Source organism: Ixodes scapularis, unplaced genomic scaffold (genome assembly GCF_016920785.2).
Source record: "Ixodes scapularis isolate PalLabHiFi unplaced genomic scaffold, ASM1692078v2 PGA_scaffold13__105_contigs__length_92229423, whole genome shotgun sequence".
Classification (NCBI taxonomy): Eukaryota; Metazoa; Arthropoda; class Arachnida; order Ixodida; family Ixodidae; genus Ixodes; species Ixodes scapularis.
This window is the reverse complement of record NW_024609839.1, coordinates 50,685,055-50,703,892: the sequence shown is the minus strand read 5'-3', so window position 1 is coordinate 50,703,892 and position 18,838 is coordinate 50,685,055. Positions and strand designations below refer to the sequence as shown.

The window sequence follows — 18,838 nt, the reverse complement described above, 5'->3', positions numbered from 1 at the left end:
TTCTTATTTTTCTTTGTTAGCTTGCCACACTCAGACGTTTTCAACTCTTCACAAAGAGCCTCAATGCGGTGATCTTCCTTCGTGGAAGACACTCTCGGCAGAGACTCTTCAAATTTGCGCAGAGATTTGTCATCATCGGCGGTCGAACACGGAATGAATGAAGCCGAAGCCTCGAAATGTAAGCTCCTCACCTTTATGTTTTCCTTCACCAACACGAGCCTTTTGTGGTATAGGTCTGGTTTAACTAGTTGCAGAGGCTCGTCCGCAAATTGTCTGAAATCTGAAAATGCAGGAATTTTAAAGCGGGTCGAATGCGACTGCCGACTGCATCCTACGCCAAATGTCTGGTTCGAGTGAATAAACGCAGCACGCGAACTCATCTCAGCAGGCTTACTTGCTTTTCCGAATTAAACCAAGCAGGAAATAAGTATGAATAAGGTAGGTACAGGGATATTCTGAAATATTTTTGAACCAGCCGCGGTCGCCATGCTTCGAAGCGCGGGAGCAGCATCCGGTGAGACAATCTCATGTACTCCACCCCCCCCCATCAGAAACGGTCATTTGATTTTTCGCCGCTTGCTAGTCTTAAGCGCTGCCATCAGTAGCAATTTTTAGTGATAACATGCAGACTTTTGCATATTTTTAACCTTGTAGTACGGAAATAAAGTTGGCGAAAATCTGGTTTCACATCCTTCTCTTTTCTTTTCTTTTTATTTTACTACAAAACGAACAACAAACGGAGTAGGGCGACGAATATTGCAAGGACGTTTCTAAGCTGTTGTCGGTACTGAAACTTTTTGGATGCTTTTCAATAAGCCCGTCAAAAAGCTTGCGTCCAAGCGATACTTCAACGAAATTTGAAATATATCGGTTGTGTTCAAAAATAGGTTGAATATGATCCACAATATCTGTAAATGACAATCGCACGTTTGTATTTTGAGCCTGGTGGCTGTATTTTTTTGTTGTAAGCGGCCCACTCTAGCGATTGCCCGGAGAAGGCCCAGCTTAGAGCACGTGACATCCGAAGCAATCGTGACGTAGGTCGTCTCGGGACGAGCAAAGCTACAGCGAAGCTACCGTCGAGGGGATGGCCTAGTCGTTCCAGCCACCGAAGCGGCTGCTTTTGTACGAATTTTGAGTGACGGGTTAATCTTCTATAATCTTGTGGGGAGACAATAGCTACTTCTGGACACTCAAAAGGGATTCTCGGGAAGACGGGAGTTTTTCCTTCCCCTCTTCTCTCGTCGTGGCCGGAGGCGAGACACTCACCGTCATTAGCTGTCAAGGTTCCTAGACGGGCATTACAAGCAAGGCGTTAGTGACATCCACCCAGGGGGGTAAAGGTGGGTGAGGAGGAGTGGCAAATCCCGTGCGCCGACATCCTGGGTCCCGAGTGAACGATCGCAAAAGAGAGCGACAGAACACGAGAGAAAGAAAGCAACGTTGCCATGGTAAACACGAAGAGTGAAAACTCTCAGCAATATAAACAGTGATAATTTAACGTTGTAAACTAAATTCTGAGCTATTCTAACGCTTATAAAAAGCAATAAAGTCATTACGCTGCATTAACTTCCCTTCTGTCGAAATCTCGGAAATCTGGTAGTTGCGCAGTTTCGTATTCCTCAACCGCGCCCAGCCGCGCCCCACCAGCGAAGCCGGGTATACGGTTTAGTTTAGCGTTAACGCGAGGCCGTACATCTGCGCGCTATGCAAAAAGAAACCTTCGAAAAGAACGCGAGTATCTTTTCACCGGTAAGTTCGTGGATTGTTGAAGTTCACGAAACTGCTCTGATGATGTAACCGTGTTTGGGACCCAGAGGGTCTGCCTGCATGGTCCGCCGCTTGCGGCAGCCAGAATGTAGGGGAAAATGGCGGACCTTTTCCTCTAGATTTAGTATATGATCTCTATGCATCCACCAGGTCTCTAAGCTAATTGTTTAATTCGTTTTAAAATTCCTTTTCGTGACTTTTTGTAACAAGATATTGGTGTGTTTGATGTGATACTGCTCCTTTGAACACATATAGGCCATAAAATAAGCGCCGAATTTTCATTGTAGTATCCCTTTAAAGGGGTAGGAAAACGAAATTCTAGCGCTCATATTCTAGCTTGAATGTGTTGCATGTTGCATTCTAACCTCAAAAACACCAGTCTTCCATTGAAAGGCACAAGAAAACTAAATTTAAAGCTAAATAAACGATCTTTCAAAGTGCACCTGGTGGATGCATGCGGAGCCTATTTGGGAGGTAATCTAGCAACGTTGGGGAACTTGCTACGTAGTCGTGACGTAGCAGTACAGTGTACTATCTTGATCATTCACACAGCGGAAAAACGCGCGTCGGGGGGGGGGGGGGGGATTTTTAGCTTATTTTTGTATTGAAAAAAGTCGCGCGCCGAGGAGGACGACGCAGGGAGACGACGCCTCGGAACCCAATTTCTCCCTCGACGCGCGCGCTTGAGCCAATCAGCGAGCGTCCGGACGTGACGTACCGCCCTTTTCCGGATGGGACATGTTTTCGCTGTTTTTTTTTTTTTTATTTTTGACTCACAATGAAGGCGAAAAGACTGAGAGCTCGGGGGATTCGTACACTCGCCAAACGTGGCTGGAAGTATTCCAGCGTGGAAAGAAGCAAGCCGATTGGAACATCTGACTGTGAGCAGTGTTTTATGTGCGTGTACGACGCTGTGAAGCTACTCTTCACAGCGTCGTACACGTGACCCCCCGAGGTCACGTGACCCCCGCCGATGTCGCGTGACCCCCCGATGACGTCATCGTCACTGATGACGTCACCGGCATCCACATCGTCATCGTCATCATCACTGATGACGTCACCAGCATCCACATCGTCATCGTCATCATCACTGATGACGTCACCGGCATCCACATCGTCATCGTCATCATCACTGATGACGTCACCGGCATCCGCATCGTCATCGTCATCATTACTGATGACGTCACCGGCATCCACATCGTCATCGTCATCATCACTGATGACGTCACCGGCATCCCCATCGTCATCGTCATCATCACTGATGACGTCACCGGCATCCACATCGTCATCGTCATCATCACTGATGACGTCACCGGCATCCACATCGTCATCGTCATCATCACTGATGACGTCACCGGCATCCGCATCGTCATCGTCATCATCACTGATGACGTCACCGGCATCCCCATCATCATCACTGATGTCACCGGCATCCACATCGTCATCGTCATCATCACTGATGACGTCACCGGCATCCACATTGTCATTGTCATCATCACTGATGACGTCACCGGCATCCACATCGTCATCGTCATCATCACTGACGACGTCACCGGCATCCGCATCGTCATCGTCATCATCCCTGATGACGTCATCAGTGACGTCACTGATGTCGTCACCGGCATCCGCATCGTCATCGTCATCATCACTGATGACGTCATCAGCGACGTCACTGATGACGTCACCGACATTCGCATCGTCATCGTCATCATCACTGGTGAAGCCATCAGTGACGTCACTAATGACGTCATCGGTACCCGCATCGTCATCGTCACGGATGACGTCATCAGTGACGTCAGTGATGACATCATCGGCATTGGGGGTCACGTGACCCCCAAGGTCACGTGACCCCCCCCCCTGGTTAGTTTACCCCCCCCCCCCCGTGCCCTTCCCTCCTCCTCCTCAAGAGCTGCGCTCTAATTCGGCGTTACAGGGAGTTGTAAGCGGCTTTCATTTTTTTTCTCAGTGTGAATGCGCCTTTAGCGGGAACGCCGGAGCGCGTGGCAGCGGTCTCTACCGGACTGGCGCGCAACTGCTGCGCATGCGCATCGCGCGTGCGGCGAGATCGTCGCGCGCATCACGTCATCTGAGCATACCTCGGCAAACCTCACTCATGAGGGCCCTCACTCACCCTCACTCACCCTCCCCTTCACAGGTGAGGTGAGGGTGAGTGAGTTTCTGAACCAGGAAAATTCATGAGTGTGAGGGTGAGTGAGGGCCGTGAGGGCCGTGAGGGCGTGAGGGCCATGAGGGCTGTGAGGGCGGTGAGGGCGGTAAGGGGTATGAGGGCCATGAGTGCGTGAGGGGAGTGAGGGCGGTGAGTGGCGTGAAAGCCATGAGTGCGTGAGTGCATGAGGGGTGTGAGGGCCATGAGTGGCGTGAGGGCCGTGAGGGCGGCGAGTGAATGAAGTGTGTGAGGGCCATGAGTGCGTGAGGGCGGTGAGTGCGTGAGGGCAGTGAGTGCGTGAGGCGCCCTTCAGATCGAGCATCTTTCTCAGCAATTTTGGTGTTAATGGCGGGTTGTTCTCTAGCTTTCCCTAGATCGACACGAATTGCTGAGATCGGGTCCGGCTCGAAATAAGCAAGCAACTCGGAGCAATTCGAATACGTTTGAAGCGGCTGCATCCAATCAGGGACGCAAAATTTTCACGTGATACCTCGTGCCGGTGATAATGACACCGAAAGACTTGGTTCTGGTTTGAAATCGATCGTTTTTTTTTTTTTTGGAAATAAACTGTTTCAGAAAGGTGCATTAGTATTCTTAACGAGATCTAAATGCAAAAAAAAAGAAAAAACACGTTTATAACGCGTAATTGTGTCTAAATAGTGCAAGAAAAATAAAATTTTATGATGACGATGGCAAATTGCAGCAATTGGTTGCTGCGTGTGATCGCGGACGGCCCGTGTTGCTGGTGTTGCGACGTAAAGTTTCTGGGCGAAATTGCCCCATCTGAAGCTGGCCTGAGTGGCATGAGGGCCATGAGTGCGTGAGCGGCGTGAGGGGTGTGAGGGCCGCAAGGGCGGTGAGGGGCGTGAGGGCGGTGAGTGGCGTGAGGGCGGTGAGTAGCGTGAGGGCGGTGAGTGGCGTGAGGGCGGTGAGTAGCGTGAGGGCGGTGAGGGCGGTGAGTGGCGTGAGGGCTATGAGTGCGTGAGGGCCGTGAGGGCCGTGAGGGCGGTGAGGGCGGTGAGGGCCGTGAGGGCGGTGAGGGCGGTGAGTGGCGTGAGGGCGGTGAGTGGCGTGAGGGCCATGAGTGAGTGAGGGCCGTGAGGGCCGTGAGGGCGGTGAGGGCCGTGAGGGTGGTGAGGGCCGTGAGGGTGGTGAGGGCCGTGAGGGCGGTGAGTGCGTGAGGGCCGTGAGGTTCAGTGAGGGTGAGTGAAGGGCTGAAGGTGAGTGTGACTGAGGGTGAGGATGAGTGAGGGGCTGAAGGTGAGTGTAGCTGTGAGGGTGAGGGTGAGTGAGGGGCTGAGGTGAGTGTGGCTGTGGGGGTGAGGGTGAGTGAGGGCGACCTAAAATGCCGACCTCTGCATCTGAGCGCTCGTCTGTCGTCTGCTACGCGCGTCGTCTGCTACGTGTATCGTCTGCTACGCCTGTCGTCTGCTACGTGTATCGTCTGCTACGCCTGTCGTCTGCTGCGCGCCTCGCTTTCTACGTGTGTTGTCTGCTACGTGTGTTGTCTGCTACGGCTGTTGTCTACACTGTTAGCAAAAATAACACGCCCAGACGTGTAAACCGTTGTCCCATAGCGGACACGTCGAAACGTGTTCGTTTTACACGGAGCCATCTGTGTTTTTCGTCTACACATGAGGTGCTCTGTAAAGTTGACACGCTACACCGTGTTTGCCTTCCGAGAAGCACGGTTCAACGTGTTCCTTATGAAACATGGCGGCCAGCAGCCGAGAACAGGCGAGGGACGAGCCCAGCCAGCCGCGCCTTTCAGCCGAACTGAAAGCATACAGGGCGCGTTCGTTCTCGTTCGATGTCTTTTATGCACAGTAAACAGTCTCCGAACGGCGGACGTAGCTACGTGCAAAGGTACGTACGTGCATCGTCGGCAGCTACGACAAAACCGCTAGACAAAAACAAAAACAAAAAAAAAGAATATAGAACTTACATGGATAAATTGCTCAAGCAAACTCTTGTAATCGGACGGTAACTTGCGCCACCTAGTGCGATTTCTAGCAACCAATGAAAAAAAAAAGCAGGAGTCGGTTAATACGCTGTTGACTATCACGAGTAGACTGCAACTCTACATACATCACAGACAACACGAGCACCACGTAGGACACAGCAGCGACACATACACAAACACAACACCGACACTACGCCCGACACTTCCTGCTAACAACGGACTCTCCCCGCGGCGTATATATGCTTGACATGTACGGGTGAGCTCGTTAGTCGCTGACCGTTACCGATTTATAGAAGAAGACACAAAACACGGCACAATGGACAGCCGTATGTAAGAACTGTTTGCATTTAAAAAGTATGGAGGCAAAATCTGTAAAATTAGTCCTTTGCGAAAAACAACGATGTACTAACAATAAATCTTAAACCGGCCATGAAAAAGTTCAAATTTTTGTTATTTTCATGCTCGACCAGTGTTATGAGCAGTCCGACTCGCTTGAATCAGATAGAAAAACAAATGATTGGGATTTTATCAGTACGTATTCAATAATCAATGGAAATTATACTTGCGCAAGGCATTTTTTATATATATTATTGTGAAGGACATCCGCCCAACACTTCACTTCCGCTAGTTGTAGTACGCGTACGGGAGCAGACGCCTTCACTTTTGGGGCGTTTTGATGCAGATTGTTGTCGTATGTCGTGTTGGTGTCGAGCGAAGCGGTGAGGCTTGGGAGTTTGTGACCGGTGTTATTCGTGATCATTATTGTGGCGCTGATGCGTTCTTTTTTTTTTTTTTTTTGAATATTTCTATATAGCCACATTGAAAATTCATGGGCCCGTGGCACTGCATTATGCTGAATCGCGAGCTCCTTCTCTGTTGACGTCGCTTTCCTGGTATCACTCGTGGATACTGCAAGCGTTTAAACAGTGTGCACCGTCTCGCCTACATCCCCGGTGACGTACTCGACCTGTTGAAACTTATTGCTTCCGTGATTTTGGAGTACGCAAGGCAGTTATCTCGCTGCTCTGGTTTCGGTTATAAAAGCAAGGCAAAACGCTCGTAGTTCCCGCCCTCAGTACACGTTGGACATCTTCCACACTTTGACACTGGATAACTGGATGAACGAGGATTTACATTTACTTCAGAGGTCACACTCGCCGCTTCCTCACCGTCGAGCAGCAGGATCAGCTGGCGACAGGCCGCGTATGAAAGGCTCGAGCATCAACAGCCCAAGTGCACTCGGTGCCGATGTGGGCGATGCGGGTTTCTGTCAACCGCTAGCCCAGCACAGACCGTGACCGTTCCAGCTCTTCGTCATGACGCGGTGTTGCAGAAAGCAGCGTATAATACCACTACACGGACCACCGAAGCGAACGCACTGTTATCGTAAATCTTGGCTTGTGATTGCGCCTAAATTTGTAAATAATCTTATTCTTTTTTCTGTAGACGCAAACGAAGGGCATAACAAAATCGTTTGCATATTCCGCATACCTCGCAAAAGCGTCAGTCACCCTGCGAGAAGCGCAAAACACGGTGCCCGCACCGTCCTGACTTCCCAGTCTTTTACCTGCTTTAGAGCAGTTTGTACCTGTTAGTAGGTATGTCTACTGAAACTGCAACTTGAAACTTGGGGCAGTGCCAGAGGGAAAAGAGACAAATTCGGGCCTCTTCCCAATGTAAAGAAAAACCACTATGTTCTCTACGTAAAAAATTGGACTCAGTTCATGCATCTGTGGGCAGGTAGAAAATCTTGCCCTAGTTTATTCACACCGCATGATGAGCGCAACAAACTCACACGAGTCACACGAGATTTACAGGAAAACATCGGTGGTGACTTAAGTTTCCCTGAAATTCTCTATAACCGGTCGTTTGCGGGACCGAATCATCTACTCGAGCGGTGTGCGTCGCTGTGCGAACACGTCGCTGTGCAAATGCAGTCTAACGACACGAAGCATAGAAACGGCAGATTTAGGGAAACTATCCGAAGTCCCTTGTTCAATTAAAACGACGTAATTTTGTTGAAAACGTCCGCAGCATTTTACTCACGGTATGCGTCGGGAATCTTCCACATTTTGAAACGGAACGAAGGAAGATTTACTTTTAAGAACGCTCGCTGCGTCCTCCCCGACCAGCTGGACCGGATCAGCTGACGACGACGGGGCTAAACCCGTCAAACGCAACCCCACAACAACCAATATGAGCTCCGCGTTAGTGCGGGTTTCTACCTACAAGCACCGCACCACACACCACGAACGTTTCGGCCCTTTCTCGCATCGCCGTGTTGCCCCAAACAGAACGAGATCGCCGAAGAACGCAGCGCTGTCGTGAACCTTGGCTTGTGGTTGCGCACTCGTGGACCCGTGACTCCCCTCGCTTTCAAAGCACACACGACGAATGGTACTTTCCGTCTTCCGGGAACATCACAGGGGCACTTCTCCGGTCACGTCTTCACTATGTGCTCGCAAACTGCGAAGCTTCTCGCGTCCCGTCAAACCAAAACAATAGCGGCTGCCAGAAATTTCTCCGGTCAAACAAAAAGAACGAAAGCCAACCGGCTCTTGCTTCCACCGTACATCGACGTTGCGCTTGCCATGGCCAGATCGGCCAGATCGCTTGCAGTTGATGCAGTTGAAGGTTGAAGCAAAAACGAAACCAACTGCAATGTCACGTGTTCACATCGAAGACACGCTTTTTATATCCATTTTAACTGTTTTGAACGAATAATTGGACCCATGACTTTATTTGTGGTGTGTAAGAAACTGATAGGGATGCCGCGAACTTTTTTCGAATCGAAGTTTCGATGATCGAATCAAGCGGTTCGAAAGGTTCGAAAGATTTCGATTTTTCGAATTGTCTATATCGTAAAATTCGACGGAGGTCGAATTTTCGAACTTGTTAAGCTAAGAAGTTCGACGCTTTTCGAACCGTCGAACTTATTACGCTAAAACATTCGATCTTTTTCGAACTTTCGACCTTATTGTGCTGCAAGGTTCGATGCTTGTCGAACTTTCGACCTTGACAGACCAAAAAATTCGATGAATTTCGAACTTTCGAACTTATTTTTCAAGAGAATTCGAAAAGTTTCGAACTTTCGGATTCTGAAAAGTCAGAAGTTCGACGAACTTCGAACTTTTAGGGTAAAAGTTCGACGTTCGTCGAACTTCGAAAGACCGGCGGACGGTTTCATTTGATTTCAAGTAGTGGGGTACATTCGTAATTTTTTTTTCTCGAACTTTTACACGCGGTGCTGCGTTCCTTACGAAAGACAATGTCGTTTATTTCAATGTTCTGGCATGCTCAGGTTTAAAGAAATAAATCCCCGAAGGGGCGAGGAAGGACGACGGGTTTTTGACGATTATCGTTTGTGCCAGATTTGAAGCACGCTGCAGCCGGAGCTATTTATGGTAGATACGTTATACTTTTTTTAAGAATGATCTATGTATAGCCTAGGTAAGTGCCGTCTTAAGATGTGAGTATTGTTATTCAACGTGAGTTTCGAAGAAATGTCCAAACATGTATCTGCATGCAATTATAACCTAAACTTGATATTTATTTTCGTCTAAGTTGTTTGAGGTATCGCATTTAAATTAACACCACAGACAGTACATATCATTGCCATCTGCAGAATACGAAATAATATATTTATTGTTTTTTCACTTTGAGGAATAAATTAACTCATGGGAGAAGATTTCTAATAGTGTTCAAGTTCAGCACGTCATTAAAAGAAAACTTTGTTTTTTTTTTCGCTTCACGTTCCTGGGACGTGTTTCTTTTAGCCTGTACACATTTTGGTAAAAGAAACTTGTTTCGAAGTTCTGAACCTCTGAATATGCAAGAATAGAACACTTCCGACGAATTCTTGATAGTTTTTTTTTTCTCCTGCTTTTTATTCCCGCATTTATTCTTCTTTTTTTTTTTTTTTTTTTTTTTTACTATTGGCACAGGTGTATAGGTCGAAAAGCCAGCTTTGAACTTCCGAACCACTAAGCATGTGACGAGCAGTGCCTTCTGACAACGAGTTTCTAACAATGACCATCTACGCAACCTTTTATGCAGTGAAGAGCGACAGTAGCTATACATATGCATAAATAATTTCAGATTAAAATAAGCTCGACCACGCCCTCTTTCCCCGTATTGTTTTCTTTAACAGTTCGAAATACCTGCAAGGGGGAGAAAGGCTGAAGCCCCCCCCCCCCCCCCCCCCCCTCGCTACCCTCTTTCCCCCCGTTTTTTCTCTTCCGACGCCACTTGTATGGTAGAACGCTCCTCGACCTCGAGTTGTGTCGGCTTTTGTGCTTTTTGCGAGGCGATTCCTCCGTCCCAGAAAATAAACCTCCAGGACAATTACAAACTTCACCGGATCGGATTACTACCAGCGTGCAAGGGGTGGCGAGGTAGTTTGCCAGGTCGCTTCAAGATTTTTCTGAGCCTCAACCTCCTGCTCGCCCCTGGCCGTTTCGAACTGGATGAGTCTCGTAAAACAGTGTGTTCGTGCAATCACTACTGCGTGATGCAGGTTAAAGACCCCCCCCCCCCCCCCCCCCCCTGGGGCTGGCGGTCACAATTCTGCACTGGCAAATATTCTAGCACGTCCGGGACACTCGTCGTCTCATTTAATTGCCTGACCAACTTCGCAGAATCTAGATATCACACCCTAACTTTTCTAAACTTGATTTCGTGAAAACCAGTCAGTCGTGAAAACGTTATTTGAAACTGAAACTGTGGAAAAACTTGAAAATCGGACTTCGAACTTTGAAAACTTGGATTAGAAAGAAATTCAAAATCTTCAAAGTTTTTCTTTTTTTGTTTTTGTTTTAGCGTTAAAGAGAATCGAAACCTTCGCACTTTTCGAACTTTATGCAAAAAGAAATTCGAAATCTTCGAATTGTTCGAACTTCATGTTTATAAAAATTCGAAGCGTTCGAAGTTTTCGAATTTTTTTTTCAAAGAATTTCGAGATCTTCGAATTTATCGAACCTGAAGTAAAAAAATATTCGAAATATTCGAATTCGAAATTTTGGAAACCGTGAAAGCTTCGAAATTTTCGAATTCGAAACTCCGCTGTGGTCAAAAGTTGCGAATTTTTCGAAATCGAACCTCGGTCGGTACGAAAATATCGAAATTTTTCGAAATCGAACCTTAGTTCGCTTCGCAAATATCGAAACCTTTCGAAATCGAACCTAGGGTGGTTCGCGACATCCCTAGAAACTGATATCAAGAGCCCTAAACTAAATGCAAACATGGGCGACATGAGGGAAGCCGCATTGCCATCGACCAGAAAATGGCGGCGAGCCACGGTAAGCGCGGGTTTCGCCAACGTCCCGCGACATGGCGTAATTGCTTTTGGTGCATATCTGTTTCCGAGACATGTTTCTTTCCGCGGCATTTGTCTCGACGGTCCTTTCTAAGTGTGTCCCCAAGCATTCCGGTGCTTCGATAGCCGGCAATGCCGCGGTCGTCGCCGGAGGCGATGCGTGTTATCGAGGTCGGCTACACGGTTATGCGTGTATGACCGAACCAAAACACGTTTTTTACAACCTCGCATGATATCTGAACGTATTATCCGTTACTCATCGTGCAAATTTATGGTAATTTGTGTAAATAGCGTGTTTTTCACCCCAAATATTCACCAAATACACGGCACTTGCTAACAGTGTACCATGCGCATGCTACTGGTGATAGCAAGAACTTCGGCATACCCGAAATGTGGGGAACCCTAAAATGGAAGTTCCTCCAATGTGCTGCTTTCCTGTTTTAGTTTCAGTATTTGTTAAAGCAAATAAACATTGTGACTTTTTTTCTTCTCGAGTCAGTCTGCGCCAGCTTCGCCGACCCCGCTTCCTGTGAAGTCTAGAGCTATCTCGGGCGCGGTGATCATAAACAGTGTCGGCCAGCGTGTCTGCATCATTAATTAACGTGGTCCTGACTTTGATAACTGCATTTATAGCTTGTGGTTCTTGTCTTCCTTATTGTTATTGCCTTTTGGCCTGTGATAGATGTGTGTTGGTGACTGTGGGGTGCAGACGTCTAAGATTTCTGCCCATAAGGTTTGCTGCAGCCAATTGCTGTAACGACGACGTTGTGTCAGTAGTGTCGGGTAAGAAAAGTGCAAACTTTATTGCTGAAGTAAAACTGAATGGCTGCTACCTGCAGTCAAAGAAAAATCAAGTCAACTAAAACAGGCTCAGTAACGGGTCCCCGTTTAGCTCGACCACAGCCGCCCTCCTTGGCGGCAGCGAGTCGTAAAGACTTGAAACGAGAGACGCGTCTCCTTTCAAACGTTCCCATTCTGCTTGGACTGCGTCCCACAGCTGGTCTTCTGTGGCAGAATAAATAGGAGCCCGCACCATGGCCGCCTTCATACGGCCCCACACGTTCTCAATGATGTTGAGGTCCGCGCCTTTCGGAACCCAAGGCAACTCCTCTATGCCGCACTGCCGCAAGTGGTCCTTCACGGTGCGCGCAGTGTGGATGGGCGCGAGGTCTTGATGCAAAAAGAAGTTCCCGTCGGGGAAGAGACCACTCCAAACGAAGGGTATAAGGACGGTGTCCACCGCGTCGCAGTAACTGGTCGATGTCAGCCTCCCGACTATGCGGTGCAGAGGACCGAGGCCATGTTTTGTGATGGCACCCCAAACGTTCACGGACGTCCTGCCGCTGGAAGCAACGTGCTGCAAGTAGGCAGGATCGTTCCTGCAGGAGCACATCGAGTTGAGCGGTGTGATTTTTCAGCCAAGCTATCGAACTGTATACACAGAAATTACGCAGATAAAGAGGAGAAAGGAACAAAGACTGTCACGACTACCCATATGAGCCAACGATAGTAAAAAATAAATAAACAACGTAATTAGCTTTAACTAACAATGGATACATTGCGAATAACATAGCAGAAAATTCAACTGTTAAGGGACCCCAGCCTTTTATCAAACGGAATTGCAGTAAATCACGAGTGTGTAGCGAGAACGTAAACGAACGACGAAATATTTCCGCAACGAAAACAATTATGAAGATCTACGTAGAACAGCTAGCATACTAAGCAGGCCTTACCGTGCGCCGCGGGGTCGTCACACACGCACGCGTTCGTCTTTCCTGGTGGAGAACGTCGATTCGTCTGAAAAGACGGCCCGGCCCCAGTCATCCGCCGTCCACAACGTATGTCCCATCGCAAAGCAGAGCCTCGCTTCCTTGTTTGAAGGAGATAGCAGGGGCTTCTGCGCTGTCATGGCGCTCTGCAGGCCGGCGCTTGCCAACCTCCGACGAATTGTCACGTCCGAAACGTCCAATTCCAGCTCCTCTCGGATTTCCCTGGCCTAAAGAAAGGGGTCCTCGACGACAGCGGCAATAATGTAACGGTCCTCATCCTCGGTCGTCGCTCTTGGGGAGTCTCTCGAGGTGCGTCGTGGATCCGGCCTACATAACGGAACGCTTGAACGATCCTGTTAACCGTCTTTAGAGGCCTTCTTACAAGGGCCCCGATGGCCCGCTGCGAGTGCCCTTTCTGGGAGAGCTCGATGATCAATCACCTGTCCGCCTCTGGAACTCTGGCCATGACGAGGTGCAGCAATCGTTCTGACAGCAATGCAAAGGCGCCTAAATTTATCAAGCACGCCGCATGCGGGGGAGGGGGCCTCGAATATTTTTTTAATAAAATATAAGAAACAAAAAAGGTATGATACTGTATCATGCATCAAAATATTCGCATGCTTGTCGCATGCCCGTTGGCTGATAAGTTCATCTACACGCATTTTAACCCCTGCGCTTCCATACGACATGCTTCGCGTAGAAGACGACGCCCGTAGCAGACGACGCGCGAGCGCTCCGATGACGCGATGCGCGCGATGAGAGCATATTCCCTCAGCAGGCGCGATGCGCGTGCGCTGGAACTTGCGCGCCGGGCCGTTAGGCTGCTCTGATAGTACCCGCTGCTAGGGTGCCTATATGTCTGTCTGTCTCAGGGTGAAGACATCCATTGTTGCCCTGAATGTGCCAGCGCGTGACGCTCTCGCGCACTTGGTGCGTGACTTGGGCGGTAAAATGGCGTCTATGCATTAGCCAAAGCTACGCGCTCGTGCTGAGTGACACCGGATTGCGCGCACTTCAAAATGCATAGAAAGAACGATTGGGCGGAAAAATGGCCGAGATGTCACCACTCAAGCAAAAGCGCGCGTGTGTATGAAGGCACTCACCCGCTGCCACGCGCTCCGGCGTTCCCGCTAACTGTGATCAAGGTAGTACACACACATATATATATATATATTTTTTTTTTTTTTTATAGTATTACAGTGGCCACTGTACTAGTATCAACTTGGGTAGTGTTGGGACCGGAGGGGCTTGCCTGAAGCGCGTGGTATTGATCGCGACAAGTGTCGACACCGGCGCGTTATCCAGAAGGTGTGCGCATGCGCGGCTGCACGTGCGAAAATATGAATCTGGTGCCGCTTTGGTGGTGTGCACATAGGATTTCTGATACAGCTACATCCTGCCAGCGGTCGTACCGCGGCATCAATTACGCTGCATCACGATCGTTAGCAAAATGATGCTTCAATGTATTGGACGGTACAGGCTACATTACCCTTCCTTTACATAAAAACAATTGCGACTTTAAAGAAGCGGACTGCAAGTTGTTTCAGCTTAAAGGGGTTATGACACAAAAATCAAACGGATAGATTTTTCTTGAAATGGAATGCTCATATTCTACGTGATTTTTATAGCTCTGGTAATTGCAATATTCAATTTACGAATTTTTATCATTTTCATCTGGCGACCAGGCAACACTGCCCAAGTTAGTCACACCATGGTGTCCATAAACCACGTGACCATGAGCACTCTCTCATTCTAGGCGCCCCCATGATCGTTCAAGCTATCCTCGTCGCGGTATGATCAAAACCGCTCACACAACTCGGTAACCCGAAAGCTATTCTCGCTCTCGCCCCCGGCCCGTTGACCTTCCACCCTGCAGGCGCCTGCGAGATATTCCCGGACGACGCCGGCCACAGCGAGCGCGTCCGTAACTCGTCGTCGCTGGTGCTGGTCGCCAGCGGGTCGCAGTCAAAATGAACAGCTTCCCACATCTTTTGATAGCAATCACTCTCATCGCTGCCGCGATCAATGTCGAACACTTCGACAAGGCGAGCGACGCCGTAAACGTAATCGTCACGGACCGCATGCTCGAGACGTGGAAGGTAAACGAGGAAGCTGAGGCTCGATACGCCAAGAGAGCCAAGTCTGGGAGTGCGTGCAAGGAGATACCACGCTGGAGGCTGGCTACGTAGCCAACCTCCAGCTCCGCCCGGATCTGCCCCTCCGAGGGGCCCGCCTATAAATCGATTTATTCACGAAACTATCGCGGCATTTTCAATACAAATTTAGCAGGATTATAGGAAAATACAGCGGGTCCTACCAATATAGTTATCTCATATTTTATTTTTAGCGTGTCATAACCCCTTTAAAGGCCGACGACCAGACTCGAGATTCTGCAAGGCAGAAGACCCTCCTCTCCGCGCCTTCGGGGGAGGGAAGCGAAGGATGGAAAGAAGGGACCAAGAGGGGCGGGCATGGGTGGAAAGGGTAGGAGGGAGAGGAGGAAGCGGGTGAAAAGTGGAAAGCGCGAACTGGTCGTCGGTCTTTAAGCGCGAAACACATGTACGACGAAACCGTCCGATCCGACGTCCGACCGCGCAACACGACGGTCGGAGGCGAGGGTTTTCAACGCTCTCCGATGCTACGAAAACCCTCTCCCCCCAAGGTCATTCCGGCAGTCCGCACGTCGGATCGGAAGGTTTCGTCGTACATGTGTTTCGCGCTTTAGAATTAGCTGCGACTTTCTGCTTGTCGAATGGTGAGCATTTTAAATGAAGTGCCTATTTCCTTGAGTCGCAAAGGCCGAACATTTGATATTTGAAAGGGATATCTAAAACTCAAAAGCAGTTTTTTTTTTCCCCTATCTTATTTTATAATGGAACGAACGGCACATACTAAAGTCCGAGGTTGTTTTAGTATGTTTTTAATACCCCAGGTTAACTTCTCCGTCTTCTTTCCAGCCCATCTCCTTTTCTTGACCTTAATCATCTCGTTTCACTTGTCACTCATTCTTGAGTTCATTTATGGGACGAACCGCCCAAGCGACGGTCGCAAAGGGTGAGAATATTTTATTTCTTCATGGCTGCCACGACCATCCGAGGACCACCCGACGTTCACTTGTAAGAAATGGCTTATAAGTCGTGACAATTTTTATCACGCGTTTTAACATTGAACTTAAGTCCAAAAACTGAGACAACGTGGGCTGAACAAGTAATGCTTTATAAGAATCAAAGAAAACAAGCAACTATTTCACATCATTTTGAGCAGAAAACATGAACACACGTGGATCAGGCAAGGAAGAAGTTGTAATAGCTTACAGCACGGCATTGAAATACATGATTACAATGTGGGTTGCATACATGGTTACAATGCGCAGCGCATACATGGCCCTGAAGGTATACTTGGCATACCACATCAGGTAAGTTGTCGAAACAAATGAACACCGCCCTTTCGATGCTGCTTTTGTTTGACTTCGGCTCAAGAGCAGTCTCCAAATAAGCCACACCGTCGAAGTTGCTAAACTTAATGTGAACAGCCCAGTAAGGAATTGGCACATTTAGAGAGCCTAGTGCGTCGCGATCGATGCCTTGTGGGATCACGGCAGGAGCTTCGCTGTTTACCACTGGTGACAACGGGTCAGTTTCCCAAACGAGCCCCGAACGCTTTGCAACGATGGGCTCTGGTGAACTTGCCTTCCGCTTCCTTTCCTCTCGTCCTCCGGAGAGGTCATCACTCAGGTCCTGGGGTGCACTTGGCAGCAGTGTGGGTACCGCGTCTGGCGTAAGCGCTGGGTGTCCACGAGGGATCCCCACTTCCTTTTCGCCGATGATATGGACGAAGTCTGGAAGGATGAAGCGGGCTCGAAGTGCAGCTCGCATGCAGACAGCGCTTGTTTCTTCAAGACGCTTGTCCGATCGCTGGAGATTCTCCTCACAAAGATCTCTTTTGGCTCTGTCCATTGGAACGCCGAAAAGGGACGCCGTTTTCACTCCTTTCACTCGGATGAGGCCCGTTTTGAAACCATGGTGCAGAGCAAGAGTTCTGTCGCTGTTTCGCCGACGGCATTTTGGCACTACCCTCAAGCGGGTTTCACATGCAGCGATTTTGGCCCTGGAGCGGCGCGATTTCAGCCGTCGCGGCGCTCATGCCGCTCAACCTCATGGTGCTGGCCAGAACGTCGCGACGGCAGAAATCGCGCCGCTCTAGGGCCAAAACCGCTGCATGTGAAACACGCTTTACGCGTTCACCATCCGCAAAATCAGAACACAATATTCAAAGCATATTACTATCGAACACACGGAACTAGGTGTTTGATAGAATGTCCAGCGCAGCGCGATGCGCGAGGCGCGTGCTCTTTAATTCCTTTTCCTTTACAAGCTGTACATATATACAACGAGACTACAGCGCTATATAAGAGTCTGTGTGTCACATCTTCCCTTTTCTAACAAGGAAGTCAGGTGGCGTAACGTTTTGGTCGAATAACACATCTTCCACTTGTCGTGTGTGTGTGGCTCGTGTCGGTACATGCAGGAACGAACAGAGGTACATTCGGTGTACTTTTTCGACGATGGGTGGTTTCGGCGGTCGCTTCAGGCATCGGGACTAAGTGTGTCCTGTTGCGGCGAACGGACGTATCGCCAGTGTCCACCCAGTATGATCTCGGCTCCTCAGCTGACCTGTGGACAGTGCCGAACTTCTCGAGGTCCACTACCCAGACGTCCGTGTCGACGTTCAAGTCAGGAAGATTTCGCACCCCATGGCGGGAATCAAACCAGAGTTTCTGCTTCTTCCTGCTTTCTTCTTCGTACGCCCTTAGTTTCTCTTTGTCTGGGAGACGAGGAAGCAGGCTGTTTGAAGAAGTTGGAAGAGTTGTTCTGATTCTTCTACCCATTAGTAACTCCGCAGGTGAGTAACCGTTCTTGAGGGGGCTCGCCCTGTAGGTAAGAAGGGTCTGGTACGGGTCTCCCGACTTTTTCAGGGATCCTTTGATTATTTTTACAGCAGCTTCTGCTAGACCGTTACTTTGTGGATAGTGGGGACTTGAAGTTGTGTGTCTAAACCCATATTCTTTCGCAAACAATGCGAACGATGAATCGGGTCCTTTGGAAAACTGTGGTCCGTTGTCACTGATGACTACCTCCGGTATGCCGTGTCTTGCAAAGATAGACTTGCAGTGTGTGACGACAGCGTTGCCAGTCAAGCTAGTGAGCTTCACTAACTCGGGAAACCTCGAGTAGTAATCTGTGACAATCAGCCACCACGACCCTCCAAGAAAGAAAAGGTCCGTGCCGACCTTTTGCCATGGTCTTTCCGGAAACTCCGTGGGCTTCAGTGGCATTTTCCTGTTTCCTTTCTGTTGGAGGCAAGTCCGACATGACTTCACCAAATTCTCAATGTCAGCGTCGATTGTTGGCCACCAGACTGCGTTTCTTGCCCTCGTGCGGCATTTATCTATGCCAAAATGGCCTTCGTGCAGAATGCGAAGAGTTGCTTCCTGGAGCTTTTTCGGGATGATGATTCTGATGCCATGCATAAGGACGTCTTCGAGTTCGGTGACATGGTCTTTATGCGGCCAGAACTCCTTTAGGCAAGGCTGCAGATCACGATGACTTGGCCAGCCTTTTTGTGTGAAAGAGCGGAGTTGGCGGCAGGACTCATCTTCTTCTTGTTCCCTTTTTAGCTCTTGCAACGAAGGTGGAGCAACTGGCAGCGTTGAAAACAGCTGGTTTATGTAGCCTTCGATCTCTTTTTCCAGCTCGTTGTCTTCGATCTTCCGTTGCAGCGGAGACCTTGATAAAGCGTCAGCGGCGGTGATGTCTTTGCCTGGAATGTACATGATTTCAAAAGCGTACCGCATT

General features: G+C 49.0%; 2 protein-coding genes across 4 annotated transcripts in view; one reads left to right on the top strand and one right to left on the bottom strand.

Annotated features, from left to right (window-relative positions):
* Nucleotides 1-380, bottom strand: part of LOC8051660 (guanylate-binding protein 2) — a 36,961-nt gene extending 36,581 nt beyond the window's left edge. The window contains 1 exon segment of the mRNA XM_040213341.2: nt 192-380. Within this exon segment, the coding sequence (XP_040069275.2) occupies nt 192-380 (189 nt within the window).
* The window catches only part of LOC115320310 (monocarboxylate transporter 1), a 46,915-nt gene that overhangs the window by 7,996 nt on the left and 20,081 nt on the right, over nt 1-18,838 (top strand). The gene's annotated exons all lie outside the window — the stretch shown is intronic.